Source organism: Lycorma delicatula, chromosome 1 (genome assembly GCF_047948215.1).
Source record: "Lycorma delicatula isolate Av1 chromosome 1, ASM4794821v1, whole genome shotgun sequence".
Classification (NCBI taxonomy): Eukaryota; Metazoa; Arthropoda; class Insecta; order Hemiptera; family Fulgoridae; genus Lycorma; species Lycorma delicatula.
Genome location: NC_134455.1, coordinates 343870212 through 343889789, shown reverse-complemented (window position 1 = coordinate 343889789; position 19578 = coordinate 343870212). Strand labels below are relative to the sequence as shown.

Sequence of the window (19578 nt, the reverse complement as noted above, 5' to 3'; positions counted from 1 at the left end):
TTGTTTCTTTTTGTCTTGATTTGACTCAAAGAAATTTCAATACTAAAAGATTAAAATAGTGATTTTAACTAAGGTGATTCAAACAGTGAATTGAATTTGAAAATTAAATGTGAAAATGAAGCACAATTACTGGTATAGCTGAAAGCCGAAATATCAGAACTAATTTCCAAGATGTAAAAGGATCTTAAATAAAATTTTACTTAACATAATTCATTTTTTATGTTCATGTCATTAGCATGGAGAAATATCTTATGGAAAATTCACTGTATGATGATGGCAAATGTGTCTCACTAGGTAATTCCTCACTCAAATGTTGCATTTTTCAACGCCACGGTTGTAACTTTGTTATCTATGAACGGATTATCAGACTTGAAAAACTGTTTCACAGAAAACAAATTCAATTTTCTTGCCACAGCAAAGGTGAGGAAATAAGACATGTATACTGAAATTATTTAAAACTGTTTACATCAGTTTAAATATTAATCGGAATACAAGGGGGAAAATGTTCTTACTTCAAAATCATAAATAAAAATCCATATTTATTAATAATACTACCCTTCTCGCTGCAATATGAATGGGTAACATTTCACTGGTTTTTGTCAACTGGTTCACATTTACCACAATTAAGACAAATTAAAGTGCAGAATTGTTTTTTCAATAAGATTAGAATTTAAGGGAATAACAGCACTTCAACAAGTCATAGAATAAGGCTTGATCTTTTTACATCTTCCTAACCTAAGGTTGTTCCTTTCTTCAGAAAAATAGTAGTGAATTTTCCTCATGAGAATAATTCTAAGACATGATTTTGGTTATTTACAATTTTGTAAAACACTGCCTGCTAAAAGATTCAAAACCTACACAACATTTTTTGTTGGATTTTATTCTACCATTCTAACAAGAGAAATTTAAAAAAATTTCAAAAAGACTATTGAAGCAAATGAGGCACTCATTGTACACACAATTTCAACACATTCATAAAAAAAAATGAATGTCCCCAAAAATGAAAGTTGCCTTTTTTTAGGTGGTTAAACTAAGCTATAAAAGAAATTCTTGTGACTTAACAAAAGATTTATGAAACAGTTTAATCCTACTACAAATTTATCATAATTAAAACTTATTACCAATAATTTAATAATGAATCTAATACAAGAAGGAGATTAAATTTATGTAAATATACTGAATGTAAATTTTAAGAATAATTTAAGTAACTACTATTTTAGAATATAGAACCAAAAAAAAGGATCATTTTTACAACTGAAGGATTGATAGCCCTAGTGCAGTTTAATCTCTCAAAGTAATCTCTGCTAAATACATAATCCTTAACTTATAGCAGAGTTAATTAAAAAAAAAATACCAATAATTTTTGTTTAAGGTACTAACTCTACCTTTGTTCTCTAGTTAATATGTGTAGTCTCTAATGAATGTAATTTGATGAAAAGTGTGTTTTATTTACAACTAAATATTTAATATACTTCTTTAACTGTAATTTTCTGCAGAGCAGCCTCATAGTATCATAATGACTTCATCAGATAAATTATAATAATTGATGAATAACAAAAATATTTTAAATTCTTTCTTAAAAAAAAAAAAACAAGAGATAAGAATTATTCAATTACATCTGTTTCAAATAAAACTGACATGGTTTACTTCTTTGATTGTGTATTTATGCATACACATACATAAAACTCATGAACTTCACAGTTATGATTTAATTAAACTTAGCAATCCTGATACAGCTCTATCACAAATGTTTGATAAGCATTTAATAGAGTAAAATATGAAAAATATCCTGTTTGATCCTGCTAGAATAAAGAATTGCCATAAGTACCATAATCTATAACTCTTAAGAAATAAATGTTGATGAATTGAGAAACACAAATGCAAAATAATAACCATTCCATTCAGTTCTGACAACTTCATCCAAGTTTAATTTCACCATCGGCCTTTCTGGATACTGTTGCAAGTAATTTTTAATGAAATCTTTAGAATCGGGATGGACATCTTCCCACACATTACGAGAACTCTCGCATACCAATAGGATATTTTCATGGGGTACATACTGAGCATAACCATCATCAAAGAAAACTAAATATCTGCAACATAAAAAAGATATCAAAGAGCTATCTTAAAAGTTTCAGAAATTACATTTCAAATCCATTTTAGTTTTCAAAACAAGACCTTTACACCTACTATGATGCAATTTTATTATCAGGCTATGGTTTATATAATATGAATGAATAAAAAATGTTGTGTATTATTAATATACAACTGAATACATGTACATGTATTCTTGTTTATGATATACTATATGTATCTGCAAAATTATTAATTTTTTCATGAACTATATTTATGTTCGTCTCTAAATTTGTCTGTTTTGTAGTTGAAAATAATGGACTTTTCAGTTTCCAGACTTTAAAGTACCCATTTTCAGTTTTTGTTTCTGTAAGGGGCATCTTAAAATCACTTGTAATTCTGATTTTACTTTGCCTTCCTTTATTTATTTTTTTGAATAAAATTTTTTTTTTCCATGATGTACTCTTTGATTGTTCACTTTTAACAATTAACAATTAATCCAAACAAATAGTTATAAATAGTTAGGAAATAATAGAATATTTATAATTTAATGATTAGTAAAAATAATGTACTCCCAAGAAGAGAAGCCACCTATCCTGAAACTCTTGCTATAGTAAACTTATTCAAGAATAACTAGATTAATATGAAAGCATAATACAAGCCCCACGTAGACAAATATGGGTTGACCAACCTCCATATCAGTGATGACAAAATTTTAATGCTTTCATAAATAGCTTTCTACAAAGCATATCACCAGAAACACGTGTTAAGTACATCCATCATTTTTTAACAGAAATGAAACCAAGTTCATTTCAGTTGCAACATTCCCATTCTCTACAACTGTAAAAGTACCAAACATACCCATTTACCTCTTTTATTTCAGTCAACAATACCTTTTTTTTTTTAAAAAAAAAGAAGGTATTCCTAAGCAATCCTTTTCTTCCAACTTTCAATGTGTGGTGAATATCAAATTAAACATGCACCTGTTTCATGTAGCCAAACAGACAAATGAGGAACTTTCAAAATGGTGATATCACCCCAATGAAGATGCCAAAAATGCATGTAAAATTAATTACTAGAAGATTGACAACAATTTTGCAGGTCATAAACTGGAACTAAACAATGAAAAGTGCCTAAACAAAACTTGAGAGATTACCTTGAAAAGGATCTCTTACAATGAACTATTAGGGAAATTTAAAACATAATTACCAAATAGCAACATTTAACTCATTATTAATAAGAAAGAACAGCTAAAAATAAAAAAAAATACAACCCATATTCAATTTTTTTATAAAAACCTATCCTCTCAAGTTGAGATAAATTAGAATCATTAGAAATATCCTACAAATAGTTTTCTAACAAACCTAAGTAATTTTATTAGACCCTTTACAGTTCACTGATTAAAAGGAAATATAAAGTTTTTCTATTTACTGAATTTTATATCCATATTATTCATTGAAATAAAGGAACTGAATACCCAGCATATTTGAAAAAATGAACAATAGAAAAAGAGGTAAACAGAGTAAGGTAAATTAATAAAATCTCGAAAAAATTTTAAGATGAACAAACTATTGAATTCCTATGCACTTTTCTTAATTATAGAATTTTTTACAAAATGAAATGTTTTTAATTAATTTAATAGCATGAATTAGGGGCTAATACAACCTATGTTCACTTAACACACTGCACTTTTTAGATAGTTTTTAAAAGAAGTTTTTTCCTTAGAAGAATTTTAAGTTTTTTAAAAAGAAGCTTCTTAAAGGTTATCATTTAATAAATATGTCTGTTTTTTATGCCCATTCTGCTTATTCTTTACATAAACTTTTTATAGCTACTTATTTCTTACTTCTGCTTACTTCTTACCTAAACCTAAATCTTCTACCTGTAAGTGCCATCCCTAAATCATTCTTATGCCGCTTCACTACACTCCTCCCCTCTGCTCTCCTACCTTCTCACCTTATCCTCCTTGTAACAATCTAGTATCCTTCTACAGTCCAACATTAACAAAACTATCAATGCTAAATTTATCCAAATCTGTTCTTCATGCATAACATTCAAGCTAATCTGTATATTAAAAATTCAGGCTTTCCTAGTTGTATTTTCTACTGTTGAAGTTAACATACTTGATGCATCCTAGCATCTATATGTTACTGTATTGTTTTTCTATGAACACAACCAAACATTCCAAATAACACAAACTTACACTTGTGTATGGACATTTAAAGTTTTTGGAAATTTCTCTTTCCAATAAAACACTTTCTTAGATCATTAACAACAGCCAGAAACTCCAATTCTACCACTCAAAAATAATTCTTTACCTTGAATATGTACAAACTATGTTGTTTTGGCTTACTAGTTTACTGATTACTTTTAATAATGAAATAATTAATGCCATTATTCATTCTTTATGACCTTTCATACATACCTTTCATACATATACTGAATTGCCCAATTTTCTTGTTGTTCCACTATACATTCAAGAAAAAACCTTTTAATGCAAAAAAATGCCTTTTAACTGCAGCAGTCAGAAAGAATGTTTATAATTTTCAATTCTAATTAATCTACTACCTTCTTCTAATCTTTGAATGATTATTATTATTACATAAGAATTTAAGAAGAGAACATAATAATTCATATTTTGTCTTCTTTATGGCATTTTGGTTTGATCTTTTCATTTTTATTAGTCAGGTACAAATCTACAGTTGATTGAAATTTGAGAAAAATGTTTGTTTTTAATAAAATAAAATGATGTTTTCTGGATCACCTCATGTAGTTATAAATTATTTGTCCAAAGCTTCCTATTCCTGTTAAATGATAGAAAAGTTGATCAGTTAGTTGGAATTCTGATGAAGATTTGAACTCAATGAAAAAGAAAGGAAAGATGGAGTTTCTTTATCTGGATCAATTTGTTTAAAACCTTTTGATATCTAATGAGCTATTTTAGTTCTTCTTTTATGTTTTCCAAAACTAACAACCACTCAGGAGAGATTTAAAAGAAAGTTAAAATTCTTTCAAGATTAGTAAAATATCTTCTTTTTTTGAAAATTCAGCTTTCTTCGATCAATTATACCAAAGGCTTCTGACAATGATTAGTTAGTACATCATTATTAATAATTGTTATAACGCGTTTCACATCCCCCAGACCCCAAAACCACCATCAGTTCAATGTATATATATATATATATATATATATATATATATATATACATATTTTACTTTCTTGTGGACATGATAACTGCCATAATTTTGTCACAATCACTTTCAAATTGATACATAAAATATAATGACCCAAAATCTTGGTTTAGTTCGTTAATGGGCAAAATCGAACCATGGGAGTGGAAACAGGGGGCTTTTTTGAAAAAAAAAACAAAATATCGCTATAACTTTCTTATTAAGTTAAATGTTGAATTTGTTTAAAGCTGCTACTATTGCTAGGATAAGAGCCTAAAACTTATATAAATAAAGTTTTTTGATATCACCAACCATTCGCCCAGGGGGTGAAAAAATGGGGGTTTCGAAGACAAAAAATCATACTTCCCTTAATAGACACAATATCAATTGGTTTAAAGTGATTGTTAGTCCTCTAAACATTATCTAAAACTTTTGTCTAAAACAATTTTTGATATGACCAACCCTTACAGCAAGGGATGACCTAAATGTTGCTGTAATTGTAAGATGGGACTCGACGTATACTAAACGTGTGAAACTTTTTTCACATGCAACCAGTGAGTAAACTGGTTAAGTTTTTCTTAACTTTAAAGTGGAAATCTTTTTTATCCCCTACGTAGCACCAGTAAAATCTACTTCCACCTTCTGGCATGCTGAAAGGGATTTTTTATTTAAGACATACAGTTCTAATCTTTTTAATTTAGCATAAGAAATTCAACAAAGTATGCATAGTCTTATAGTTAGCAAATCATTAATGTCTAACTGGTGATAATATATTGTTGAAATTCTCAAGCTATCTCATACTGAAATTTTATAATTATAAAGATGATACAATTTTTAAATACAGCCGACAACCTATAGGTAACAATTGTGCTTTATACAATTTTGGTAATACAAAAAAAAATCTGTATGTATGCAATATATGTAATACATATCTAATGGCTACTCTTGAATCAATTTATGATCAAACTTTTGTTCAGTGTCTTCTAATTTGATAATGAAGAGAAATTTTTCAATATACCTTTACTCTAATATGGTTTTCCAATGAATAATAATGAAGAAGTAGCACAAAAAAAGTTTCGTTCTTTATGATATATCCACAAAGCTATAAATTTGTACAATATTTTAAAATTGAAAGAGGTACAATTACAATCTTTTATTTTATCAATTAGGGTCTTTGTGAGAAAGACGTGTATATCCAATTGTCAGATCATTATTAAAATAATGGTAAAGCCATTTTAAATTACAAAGAAAATGTACTGATAAAGCATTAAATGTAATATCTTCCAAGCTACACACATTGATAAATAAACCATCAATACCACCATTTCTCCCTACATACTTGAATAAACTTGAGACTTGAGACTAAACTGGTAGCTTAATTTTATTTTTTTGGGAGGGTGAAAAACGCTTTTGCGTTATCATCGCTTCCTGATAGTTTATGTAATTTTCTATATTGTCTTTTAAGAAGAATATTTATTTTTAAATAAATATATAAATATTTAAATTAAATATTAACTTATTCAACTTTATAAATATTTTAAAACAAGATTTATTACAAGATCACCACTTCGAAGCTCATATGAACTGACACAGCTCCTGACAAATGTTGAGCTAGTCAATTCCCTTTAATCAAGATCAAAATCAACATTTAATCAAGACCAACATTTGCCATAAATCAAATAATTATTAATGAATTATTTCTTTTGTTGCTTTACAAAAAATTCTGGCAACAATAATTTCTATTCCTACATAGTTCAAAATATAAACAACAAAATAATCTTGGCAATATTAGGTTGGGGGCAATGATATAAGATTAGATCATGAAATAAATATTAAAAGTCAATGAATATTTGTTTCTGATTTAATGGTTTACACAAAATTAAACTTTCTTCTCTTAAAAATTCTTTATAACTTTTCAGCAAAAAGCTGAAAAGTTAGGAAAATCCATTATTTAAAAAAAGTCCTTATTAGTTGAAAAAAAAACCAATAACCAGTAGGTATCAGAAAGAAATGAATCTTTAATTTAAAGTAATAGTTTTAGATATTATTACCTTCTGATTTTCATAAATTTTACAATTTTTTCCCCTATTTTATGCAAGAATGAATTTTTTTAAACTAAGCTCCAGAAATGGAATAAAGTCTCTTAATATTGAAATAATTTGTTTCTTTCAGAAATACATTGATATATGTATATATTTATATATATATATTCCTATAGAAATGCCTTTTTTGGGGAGGGGGACAAGTCTGAACTTTATAATTTTTAATTTCTGATTTAAAACCACCTCAACTTGTTGAATCTTGCATATATTTGCACACTCAAGACAGAATCTGTGTGTCATAAAGGACAGAATCTACCAAATTATAAAATGGTTTACATGATTCATGCTCACCTGTAATCCAAAATAATTATTTATTTTTATGTATTCATTTATTACATTTTTTAGCATGTATATAAGAAGTTCAATATCACCCCATTTACTTTGGATTTAATGCATCACTTTACAGTCCATTACTTCATTCATCAAATAAATTGTCCCATCATTTGCTTCTTGTTTGAGATCAATATCTTGGAAATCATCTAGAAGAGACAACACATTGGCATCCTAGTCCAGGAATCATCCTTAATATTTGAATCCTTAATAGTTTGAATATTAACAGGATTTATCAGGTAAGTGATTTCCATTTTATTCTATAAAAATGTTTTAAAAAATAAACTATCAGACAAATCTAAATGTAGGATATATTTAATAATAAAATACTTCCACCATGTTCCCTTCACCGAGTAAGTAAAAACTAGTAAAAAATAAAATATAACATAAAATACCTATAATATAAAGTTAGGAAAAAATAGATACCTATACTTATTACTGCTTTTAGGAACTTCAGCAACAATACCAGAATAGTAATTATCCTTATTATTAGCTTGACCCTCTTCTTTGAAGATTGCTATTACCCTTGCACCTACAGGCAAACGCACGGGAGAGGGATCTGGATATGCCAAGTATCGAGCAGCAACATTTTTGATATTAGAAGACTTTCTGTAGGATGACTCGATTTTCACTTTATAAAGTACTTCAGAAGTACCAGTGGACTGAAAAATAGATTTAATCAATAAAACAAACTGTAGCTTTAGCATTAATTAATACAAATAACACCTACTGCCTGAATCTGAATATGCATTGGAGCATCTGTAAAATTTTAATCCAATCAACTGATAGCTTTGTAAAAGAAATTTTCAAACAGATTAATTCTCTCCTAATATGCAATAACAGCTGACTGGATATTGTGCGATAAAGTTACAATATCAATGAAGGTCATGGAGCCAGAACCAAGATACACAATAAATTAAGTTAACTCACAGAGAAATTGTACTATCACAATCTTATTTTCAGTAAATTTTCCAGATATTCAACTGAAAATTTCAATTACAATTACTGAAATGTTTAATTGGATCTAATGCTCCCACAAGATAAAAGTATAAATTTTTTATTGTAATTTTAATATAAATTATGAAAAAATTTAATCCAATAATCATGATAGCACACATAAAATTTTCTAAGTGTATCATACTACAAAGATATAGTTCAAGGTTGTAAAGGAATGCCCATAAAAAAATATAAAAAAAATAAAAATTATTTATATATTAATTATAAAAAATACACTTTGCTTAAATTCAAAAATTTGTCTAAGAAAAATAAATAAAATATTATATGAGAAGAAAATGTAAAAATAAATACAAGACACAAATAAAATAACAATTAAATAAAAATATAATCACAAATAAAATTAACATTTAGGTTGATTAATTTGTTTCTTATACAATACAAAAAAAAATGTCATAGACACATATGAGGTCTTAAGGTGCTTAGTGTTTTCCTTCAATATGTCTGTATGTTTGTTCTTTTAATATAAATCTGTATCTCAATAACAGATTAACATGTTTAACACCATAAAAATACTTAAAGTCATAAAAGAAGTTTTAACTTGAAATAATCTAGTCAATTGATAAAAAAAATCATAAGTTATGCATGATACAGAAGTAAGACACCGTTAAACTTTTGCCCTCAAACTGATGCTTGATAGATGGTGTGAAGAGTGGAAAACAACTGCAACTAAGATCAATGTAATCTAAAGCATTCAATATTGTTCTGAAACAAAATTTGATGATCCTATCCCTACATTTTAAATGCTTTTAAGCTGAACTACAGGACAAAAATATTTGTCATTAAATGGGTAATACAGACACATAACAAAAAATATTAATGAACATAATGTGTTGTATGCGTTTAAAATAAAAAGATTCATTAATTTTTTTTTAAATAATAAAAAAATTACCAGAGGCCTAATAAATAATACTTAGGCAACAACCACCAAAATTAAAAAATTATCAGTTAATACATATGTAATCTCTTAAGTAACATTTTTTTCTTGTTTTTACCTGCTAAAAGTAAATCACTACCATTAAATCTTGGAATAACTCAAGTTGTTTAAACTTCATTATTGCCATCGAATATGATTATTCTTGTAGCAATTATCGACTCCGTTCAAAATTTAGATAACTTATTCAAAAAATCTATTTGACAGATGTAATGGAATGTGTAAAAGAATCATGGATTAGATGAAAACACGGTACAAAAGTGTTTTAAGAAAGGTTTATTGATTTTTGGTTACCTGAGGAAAAAAATATGAATGAGGAAAATCTAATTCAAACTGAAAATGAAGTCGTAGAACTATACCTAATTCAGTTAACTTATACAGTTCAAGTAAACAGACTACGCATACAAGTGTTCAGGTGGCTGATTCACAAGCACCTCCTGTAAATCCTGATTCATAAAAAAGAAACTAAGTGACATTAATATTCATAACCAAGTAATATTAATATTCAGTAACCATGCACTATTATATTTTACAAAAATTATACATATATTTTAAATTTAAAAAATTATACATATATTTTAAATTTAAATAATCAACAAATATTTCTTTCCATGGGTAATCAGTTATCAACATCTGATAAGCCATGAGTATTTTACTCATTAAAATTGTTTATTGTTATGTAATTTCTTTGAGTTTTTTTAAGCGTTATGACATTGTCAATTGTACACTAACAGTAAAAGTTCACTAATATTTTAGACTAAATTTCTATAATAAATAACTGATAAATTCAATTCAGTTCTCGTCGTCTAATTGTAAGAATTGCATAGTAATATGTCTATTAAGAGATACAAGGAGAGGCTCAATTTTTTTTTTCTATTATATTATCCAACACCCAATAATTTGATTCAATAGTATCTGTTACATGTTTTATACAGTTTTTCCATTCCTGCTGGCCTGTTTTATGAATGGCTTTTAAACATAAATTTTTAACATCAGATATTTTAGAAGTTATATTTTCTGACGCTATGTAACTTTTGATTTGTCCCCAAATTAACTCAATTTGGTTGAGTTCACAATGATAGGGAGGTAATCGAAGCATGGTTTTATCACTGGATTTTGTTAAGTCTACAGTTTTATACATGTTAAAATTACTTTTATTACACGAAATCCTTTGCAATAATTGGACCTTAAGATCATCCTCTTCAAAAATCACTCCTTTTGAACTAAACCATATTTTGATATCATTTTTATTCCCAGACACAGCTGGAATTTTTTTTATTTTTATATGTATGATGCGTTGTCTAGGACAATAGCCAAATTAACTTCCAGAACAGGTAATACATCACTAAACTATTTCTTAAAAGTCATGCTTTCCATCTCGTTATGATAGTCTGGTGTAGATTTAACTTCCAAAATCGAAAGACCACCCACTATCACTGCTGATATGCATAATTATGCAATGCCTACCTTTATCCAACAGAGCCTTATTACAGGTTGATAAGCCACAGAGAAAGGCTTCTTTTGATGAATTCACAGCTTTATCTTTCCAAACGAAACTTTCTGTGTGGCCTTTGTTTACCCAAGTTTCATTCATATAATATATTCTAAAGCCTTGTTGCCTCATTTCCTTTATTTCAGTGAGGTAATAACTTCGCCATATAATATTAGGTGTTTTTTTCAGAATGATGGAACTTTGATAGGGATAGCTGTCATTTGTTTTGCTTTGATGACATTTTTGTTTTGTAATTTGAGATCAGCAAGCATTGGCAAATGATCATGGAAAAACTGACATCACAACGTTTACAAATTGTGGAAATATATTTCCAAAATCAATGTTTTGTTCACCAAATGTATCGTCCATCAGAGCAACTTATTTGTCAAACTGTTGATTCTTCAAACATTTACTCTACTCGATGAAAAACCAAGACAAAGAACTGTACGTACAGAAGAAAATATCAGTGCTGTCAGTGATAGTGTTGAAGATCTGAATGTGTTTATGTATTGCCATTCTCAAAAACTTCACTTTGTCCATCCACTACAAGGAAAATTTTATGTAAAGATCTCGGTCTACACCCGTACACAATGCAATTGGCGCAAGAAGTGAAGCCAAAAGACCATAATAAGCATCATTTTTTGGTGAATGGTGCCTAAATCAATTTGAAACTGATCCACTTTTTTATCGAAAAATTGTGTTTAGTGACGAAGCTCATTTCTGGTTAAATGGTTATGTCAACAAGCACAGTTGCTATATATGGAGTAGGACCAATCCTCAGGAAATTTATAAGGCTCCATTGCATCCTGAAAATGCACTATATGGTGTGGGTTACATGCTGGAGGCACTGTCTGTCCTTATTTCTTAAAAAATGAGGCTGGAGCATGTGCTACTGTCAATGGTGATCATTATAGATCAATGACCAGTGATTACTTGTTTTCAAATTTGCATGACATCAACCTGCAACAGGTTTGGTTTCAACAAGAAGGTGCCACACCTCATACTGCTACCGAAACAATCAATTTATTGAAAAAACAATTTAGCGACAAAATTATTTAACGAAAAGATCTAGTGAATTGGCCTCCAAGATCATGTGACCTAACACCAGTGGATTATTTTCTTTGGGGATAAGTAACGTATCTGGTTTATGCTGATAAACCAGTAACAAAATTGACACTTTGGAAGCCAACATAACTCGTGTTATTAATGAAATACGTAACAAAAGTGATCATATAAAAAAAATCAAGAGTTTTAATAGAACTGAGAAGATATAATATTATATAAATATTTGACTACATGACTATTATATGACTTATTATATGGTTACTAATATATGAGTAAATGATTATAGTGTTGTATATACAATGGCCGCCATTGTAAATTGACACTGAAACACAGAACATGATTCAGTAGAATCACGATAAACTCACTCATACAAATGCAACGTTTGATTATTATTCATTCTATAAGCTAACTGAATACAGTATAGGTAGGCAGATTCGTATTGATGTACACTTTAATGAAAATGAAGAGGTTGAAGATGAAAATGACTGGGAGAAAAAATTCCATGTAAGTATGCTAATGATTCTGCTTCAAAAGATGCGGAAGAGACTATGACGGAAGAAAATGAAGAAATCCCAGTAATTCCTTTAGATGATATTTTAAATTGTATCAATAAATTATAACAATTAGGTCGTAATCTTGGTAATAATAAAAATTTTGACTTGCTTTATGAAATTCTGATTGTGTTAGAAAAGGATGTGGTTATTAAGCAAGAGACAAAGTCAAGTAGGCAGACTTCACTGAACAAATACTTCAACTAATAAGTGTTTTTAGAAGTTTTTTCTTTTTTTTTCTCCTCCCCTGAGCCGGACCCACAACTAAGTATAACTCAGCCACGGGGAGTGTCCTTTAACTCTAACAGGCCTTCCTGCCCATCAGCTGTACGTCCGGCAAGGCAGGTCGGCCTGCCAGTTGAATTATTTTTATTGTGCCAGCCTCTAACCCTCAGCGAGGAGACTCTGAATCCAGCTGGATCTGGATTTAGAAATTACTAAACAAAGTTTATGTTAATTACTGCATTTGATATTTACAGCATTTTTCAATGCGGACTTCATTTGTTTTAAAATACAAAATTAATTACCCCAAATTAATTACAGTGTTTACTTTCATATTCAATATTTATTTCCATTATACAAAATTTACTAATGTGTTCTGAGAACCTGTTTCATATTTTTATTAACGTTTTTTTCTTTTAAAATTTTTGTCATAAATGAATTATTGTACTATTATAATAATATATATATTGTTTGACTAAACTTATGTAATTTTAATCAAAGGGATTTCTACTGAACTTTAATTATGTTTCTTTTAATAAAAACATTAATTTGTTAATATTGTTAACATCTTTATTTAATACACAATTAATAAAGTGAATTCAATCATGACTGAGAATCTGGGATCCTGTGGAAGTACTATCAAGATAAATTAAGGTCAGATATGTCTTACCTCAATATTCTGTATTAGGTGGTATATATTAATAGAATTTAAAATTAATTTGACAGTACACAGGAATACGAATCTTAAAAAGACTAATTTCAATATATATATATGTAAAATAATATTAAAAAATTACTTGAAGATTAATTACATTATTTTCAACGCCAGACTTTGTGTGGAGCATTTCAATTATTTTTGCTCGCACCCATGATGTAAAAAAACTGACTCGCATGACATACACAGTTTTACCGACTTCAAGTTTCGGTCGTTGAAGTTGTCCCATAGGAGGCAGAGGTGGTGCTCTAACTGGTTCAGTTACTACCTCAACAATTTCTAAAGAAACCTAACAAAAAAATATATATATTACCAACAGGGATAGATAAAAACATTAATAGTTTTACATAAGAATACCATCTAATGTCAAGTTTTTCTTTAATTTTTATCTAAACAATTATATCAAAAGAAGATCAAAGAGTAAATAGAATGTGTAATCAATAACTGATGCAAGAAGTGCCTATTTGTAAAAAGACTGGTGTATCTTAAAGCTAACTAAAATATGAAAACAGAATCACTTTAAAATGATAAAGAGTTTATTAAAAAAAAGAACCCTGACCATGACTTATCATGATAATTTGCACCACAACAAGCCTGAAACTGCTACAAATAATTTTAAATACCAAATTATCCACAAAACAAGAGCTTTATTTTCAAACAGAATAACAACTTATATAGAAGAAAATGGAATGTTTCGATGTAGTATAACATGTGAAATTTACTACCTAATGTGTAATTCAATAAAAAAAATGTCATTTAATTCCAATAATTTGTTTAATTATTTTTCAACTTTTTTTAATTTCGATAATCTGTCATCTCTGTACATTAGATCTGTTCACAATTTTGCTTGTAACTGAGTTTATCTGTTCTAAAAAAAAAAATTTCTACAATTTTTAAATAATGAGCTATTTCAATATCTTAGAAATATCTACAGCTACTTGTCCGAAGGAAACTGGCCTATGTTTCTACAGACTTTTTATCACTATATTAGCTAACATCCAGTTTGTTTTCATCTAGCAACTTTACCACTTTCTCCACAAATGTTTTATAAGAAAATTCTTAAATGCTCATCACACTAAGAAATTATTCTGTGGTTTTATCATAATTGATTTATGACATGATAATAAGAATAACTGAAGTGATGTCTGTAAAAATTCTTCTCTAGTACATTCTTTTGATTTGAATTTTCAAATAGTTTAATTCTTCCACACAATAGCTTCTTTCAGATCTTTTAATTTACCTGCATTAATTTTTTCCTAGCACTAGTTACTCCAGTGCTTGAAATATTTCTAAAATGTTTTAATATTGGATTGTTTGAACAAGGATCCCTTATAAGTGTTCCTCTGAAAATTTTGTTAGTAGCAGCTATATTTCTTGGTCTATAGACTGCACAGCAGAAGTTAAATTAGGATGTATAAAGTACACAAATATATTAACATCCCAGAACAAAGATACATCACCCAAATAAGCATTATACTACAAAATAACAACTTTATTAATAGGATTCTTTATTACCAAATCTTTAAAAACTGACGCAAAATTCCATCTTCCTTTTGATACAAAAATATGTTCCTGTTCCTTCATAATTTTTCTAAACAGGACAGTTTTTTTCTTAATTTTCAGAAGAATCTGATTGAATAGTATTTCTTATAGAACTCTGTTACATCAACATTATATATTTGACCTAATTTTAGTTCTATGTCGAATTAAGAAAAAAAATTCAATTTAAAGATTTCAGTAGCTTCACTTCAAACATTTTATCAAGCTCCTTGAACACCTAATTCCTGTGGTAACCTTCAAATCTATGAAGTCATCTGGATGAAAATTCAAATGTTGCATACTTTAAAAACAATGTTTCACTCTCCCCAAGATTTTCTATGTAATCATCTAATTTAGTTTTGAACATATTTTCATTAAAAGTAAGTTTTTATTTGATTTCCCTTATTTATACTTGATATTTTATAATTATGTCAACAGTTTGTACTTTACCTCCTCTTAACATTTCCATATAGTAACATTTTTCAAAAGCCATACTTGTCTTAATAACTAGACCTTTAACATTACCATTAATACACGCCACTGGGTAGGCTACCAAGGCTATGCAATTAGTAATGATATAAACTTCTTTAATTTATATATCTTTGAAAATGAATGCCTTTCTTACAGCAAATTATACACATATATAAAAACATAATTCTAGGTTATCTTACAATCTTACATGTTTATTCCATATGAACCAAAAATCAGAATAGAAAAAAAATTAATGGGTAATAATAAACATTCATAAAAATATTTTGATGACTAGTTAATAAATTAAAAAATACACATCTTGTAACACATGAAAAGTTTATGTATACCTTTCATGTTCAATGATCATTAGCCACAAATAAATAGACAGAATGCAGTGAAACTAAACCCAAAATTATTTAATCTAAATAATCTATGGGACACAGATCCTGTATATTTAAAGCTGGTATATCCCACTCCATATTTACTTTATCAATAGTTTTTATCAAATCTACCTGCTTTCGATACACCTTTCTATTACTCTCATACCATAGACCACAGTAAATATTATAGCAAAACAAATGATTTTTACAAACAAATACCAGTAAATAACTTATAAAAAAAATGTATATGAATGTAATTTAGAAAATATTTAACAAAACAATGTAGAATTGAGAATATAATATATACCTGATCTTGTTGTTGAGATATTGGTCTCACTTGAGTGACTTTTTTTATGGCAACTGCAGTCGGGCGGCGATTCATTTCATTAGGATTGGACATATTTTGGATTTGTCTATAAAAAGGAGATGGTGATGGGGGAGGTGAATCTCTAATAATCAATGGCTCCAACTCCTGAAAATTAAAAATGTTGATAAAGGGAAAAACATTTTTGTAAAAAAAAAGCTCTTCTTTATTTATGCTTTCTTTTTATCCTGTACAAAGCATTCCACAAGGCTAATTAAAATAGAAAATGCTAAAAACAAAAGTTACCAGATTCAATTTCATGTTCTAGGCAAATGCTGATGAAGTTCAACAAGATCACTGCTGATTTTTTATAATGCCCTTAACTTTACGTTTGTTTTATTATATATATATATATATCATTAATAAACAAAAGCAAAAAATTACTTAATGTCTTTCCACATAATTCTGTAATGCTACTTAAAAAAGTTATGTTCCAAATCTATAGTTTGACTGTGGCAACAGTAAGGTTGAAAAACCAAAAAGATTAGGTCATTATTGCCCAAAAATAAAAACTAAACTAGAATTTTAAATAAAAACGAATGCTGATTATATAAAGACACAAAGTAATTAAAGGTATAGTTATTTGCTTCTTCAATCCTTTCTCTATCATAGTAATGTAAATGATTGTTCACATTTAGAATTGAACCCAGAATATTTTGAATATTCACAATATTACAATGACAGTTTATTATAATGAAAATGTACATTTTCTACACATGAAAGTGAATTCACACACACATAAACAAAATTTGAACATCTAGATATGTATACTGCATTAATGATAAAATAGTCAGTGCTCTACAGTGCATTTGCAAAATCACTCTGCACTTGTCTTAAGAACAATAATTATACAAATTAATATACAATTGAAGATTATATATTTATTAGAAATAATATTAGATTAATTATAAATTAAGGATTATAATTTGGCTTGATAAGTATTATCTAGAAGAAACTAAGCATAAGTTACTGTTTCGCTTAGTTACTATTTCTGTGAGTTAACTGATGAAATTCATTAAAATTTCATAATCATTAGTATTATAACTCATTTAAAGAATAATGGCTCCACAATGCAACATCTGCTAAGCCCAACCACATTCCAATTTTGTCAAGTTGTAAAGGCTGTAAAGCCACAGTTATGTATTTAGGAATATATACTGGCAAAAACTTAACTTAATCTGTCAAAAATGGAGTGCCATATCAAAAAGGGTGAAATTATTTTATAAGAGAAAGTTTCGGTTCTTATCTGATTGTTTTATGGGTAGCAGCAACTCTAATTTCATACTGATATGCTAGAATATGCATTGACTTTGAAGGACTGTGTTCCATACCACACAAACTTACAGTAGCTTACGTTCATTCAGTTTAGACAATATTGGACGTTTTTCAATGAAGCTTGTTCCTTGGAACTTTTCGATAAGGTTGTAAACTGCACTGTAGCACAGGAGAGGAATTTCTTTAAGTTTTTAAAAATATTTGCTCCACAACATCAATTATTTATTACCTTCACAAATGACATGTTCAGAAACAAAAATTCATTCTTCAATTAAAAAACGGCATTACAGTGGCAAATAAATTAATCCAATTACAGTATTTTTAACAGAAAATTCTATTTTTAAAAGAAAAGATATTTAATAGTCAAACTTACTGAAATTTAGTAGTTTATGTATCCTTTGTTTTTTTATTATCTCATTAATCTTCTTTGGCATTGATTCTAGTAAGGTAGAACAATGATTTTTGATATTTTCATCTCAAAACCAAACCTGTATCACTAAACTAAGGTCAGTTTTTGTGCTACAATTCATTTTCCCAAGTCTTCTTTTTAGTATGACCCATAAACTCTCAATGGGATTCAGGTCAGGGGAGTTCAGTGGCCATGACGGCACTTGAATTTTTTGGTTTTTGGAGAACTCTTTTACTTTCTTTGAGGTGTGACATGGTGCAAGGTCCTGTTGGAAAATAACTTCTGGGTTCTTCTGCATAAATGGGACTATTTTTCTTTGGCATATGTTAATGTATTGGTAAATTTCATCATTCCATCCACAGGCATAAGTGCTCCTGGCCCTTCATTTGTAAAACATCCCTAAAACATCTTTTTGGCTGAGTATTTGGGAGCTTGTTGCAAGTGTGCTGGCCTTCTCATCTGCTAACTTATGAATGTAGGCTACTCATTCCCCTTGGACAAAGAAAATCATCCATTCTTTATCTTCATGTTCCTTTGCCCACTGAGGTCTTTTTGTCTTCATAATCTGTGTCAGTAACTGTCTGCGTCAGTATTTTTAGGTTTCCAAGCAATCCTTCCCACTGCCAACTATCTTCTATGAACCGTCATATCTGAAACATTAGTTCCACTGGCTCTCAAGTCCCTATTAAGGTCAACAGCTGAGAATCGTGAATTAATTTTACTTTTTCTTATTAGTAATCGATCCTATATAGGTGTGGTTTTTTTCCTGTCCAAACTTCCCTTTTCTCTTTGGAAAGACAGAACCTGTCTTCCTAAACTTTTTTATACCATTTACAGAATCTAACCCCCACACTAGACTCACTGGCAATCTGTCGAGTCATTTGTGTGTGTTGGGACAGAACAAAAATTTTTTTACTGCTTTTGTGGGGTTATATCTATTGTATTAAATATAAACAAATAACAAACTTATAACAGAAACTCACAAGGTCACCAAAACCTAATTGACAAATGAACTATAAAAGCACAAAAACCACTAGCTCTATTTGTATATGAACTAACAACACAACCTGAAACACCAAAACAGCAAGCAGTCTGCCACACAATGAAAATTTCCTTCAGAATAAAAATTCCCTTTGTTCAGATTAATTTGTTCGCTATTGTATATACAAAACTTTCATGTATGCTCAATGTGATAAACGCAATACTGACTATAACAACAATAACTGTGTAATTGCATTCTCTTCCAATTGCTCCCACCAAGCCCAAAAGCAATGCTCACAAAATGGATTTCCATATGCATTTTATTATATCATTAACACTGTACTGTATAATAATAATTTTATATTACACTGCATTAATGATAACACAGTGTAATATACCGCTATATGATTGCTATAACCATATAGCAACCTGTCTGTGAAACTATAGATGTTAGGATCAGATCCAGGTGATGGTTTAATAGTTATTTGAA

General features: G+C 28.7%; 1 protein-coding gene across 1 annotated transcript in view; it reads right to left on the bottom strand.

The window, feature by feature from the left end:
• The window catches only part of egg (SET domain bifurcated histone lysine methyltransferase eggless), a 148880-nt gene that overhangs the window by 105812 nt on the left and 23490 nt on the right, over positions 1 to 19578 (bottom strand). The window contains exons 6-9 of the mRNA XM_075382333.1: positions 16367 to 16531; positions 13767 to 13958; positions 8103 to 8338; positions 1894 to 2093 (exon numbers count right to left, since the gene is read on the bottom strand). Coding sequence (XP_075238448.1) covers positions 1894 to 2093; positions 8103 to 8338; positions 13767 to 13958; positions 16367 to 16531 — 793 coding nt within the window. The remainder of the gene's footprint in view (positions 1 to 1893; positions 2094 to 8102; positions 8339 to 13766; positions 13959 to 16366; positions 16532 to 19578) is intronic.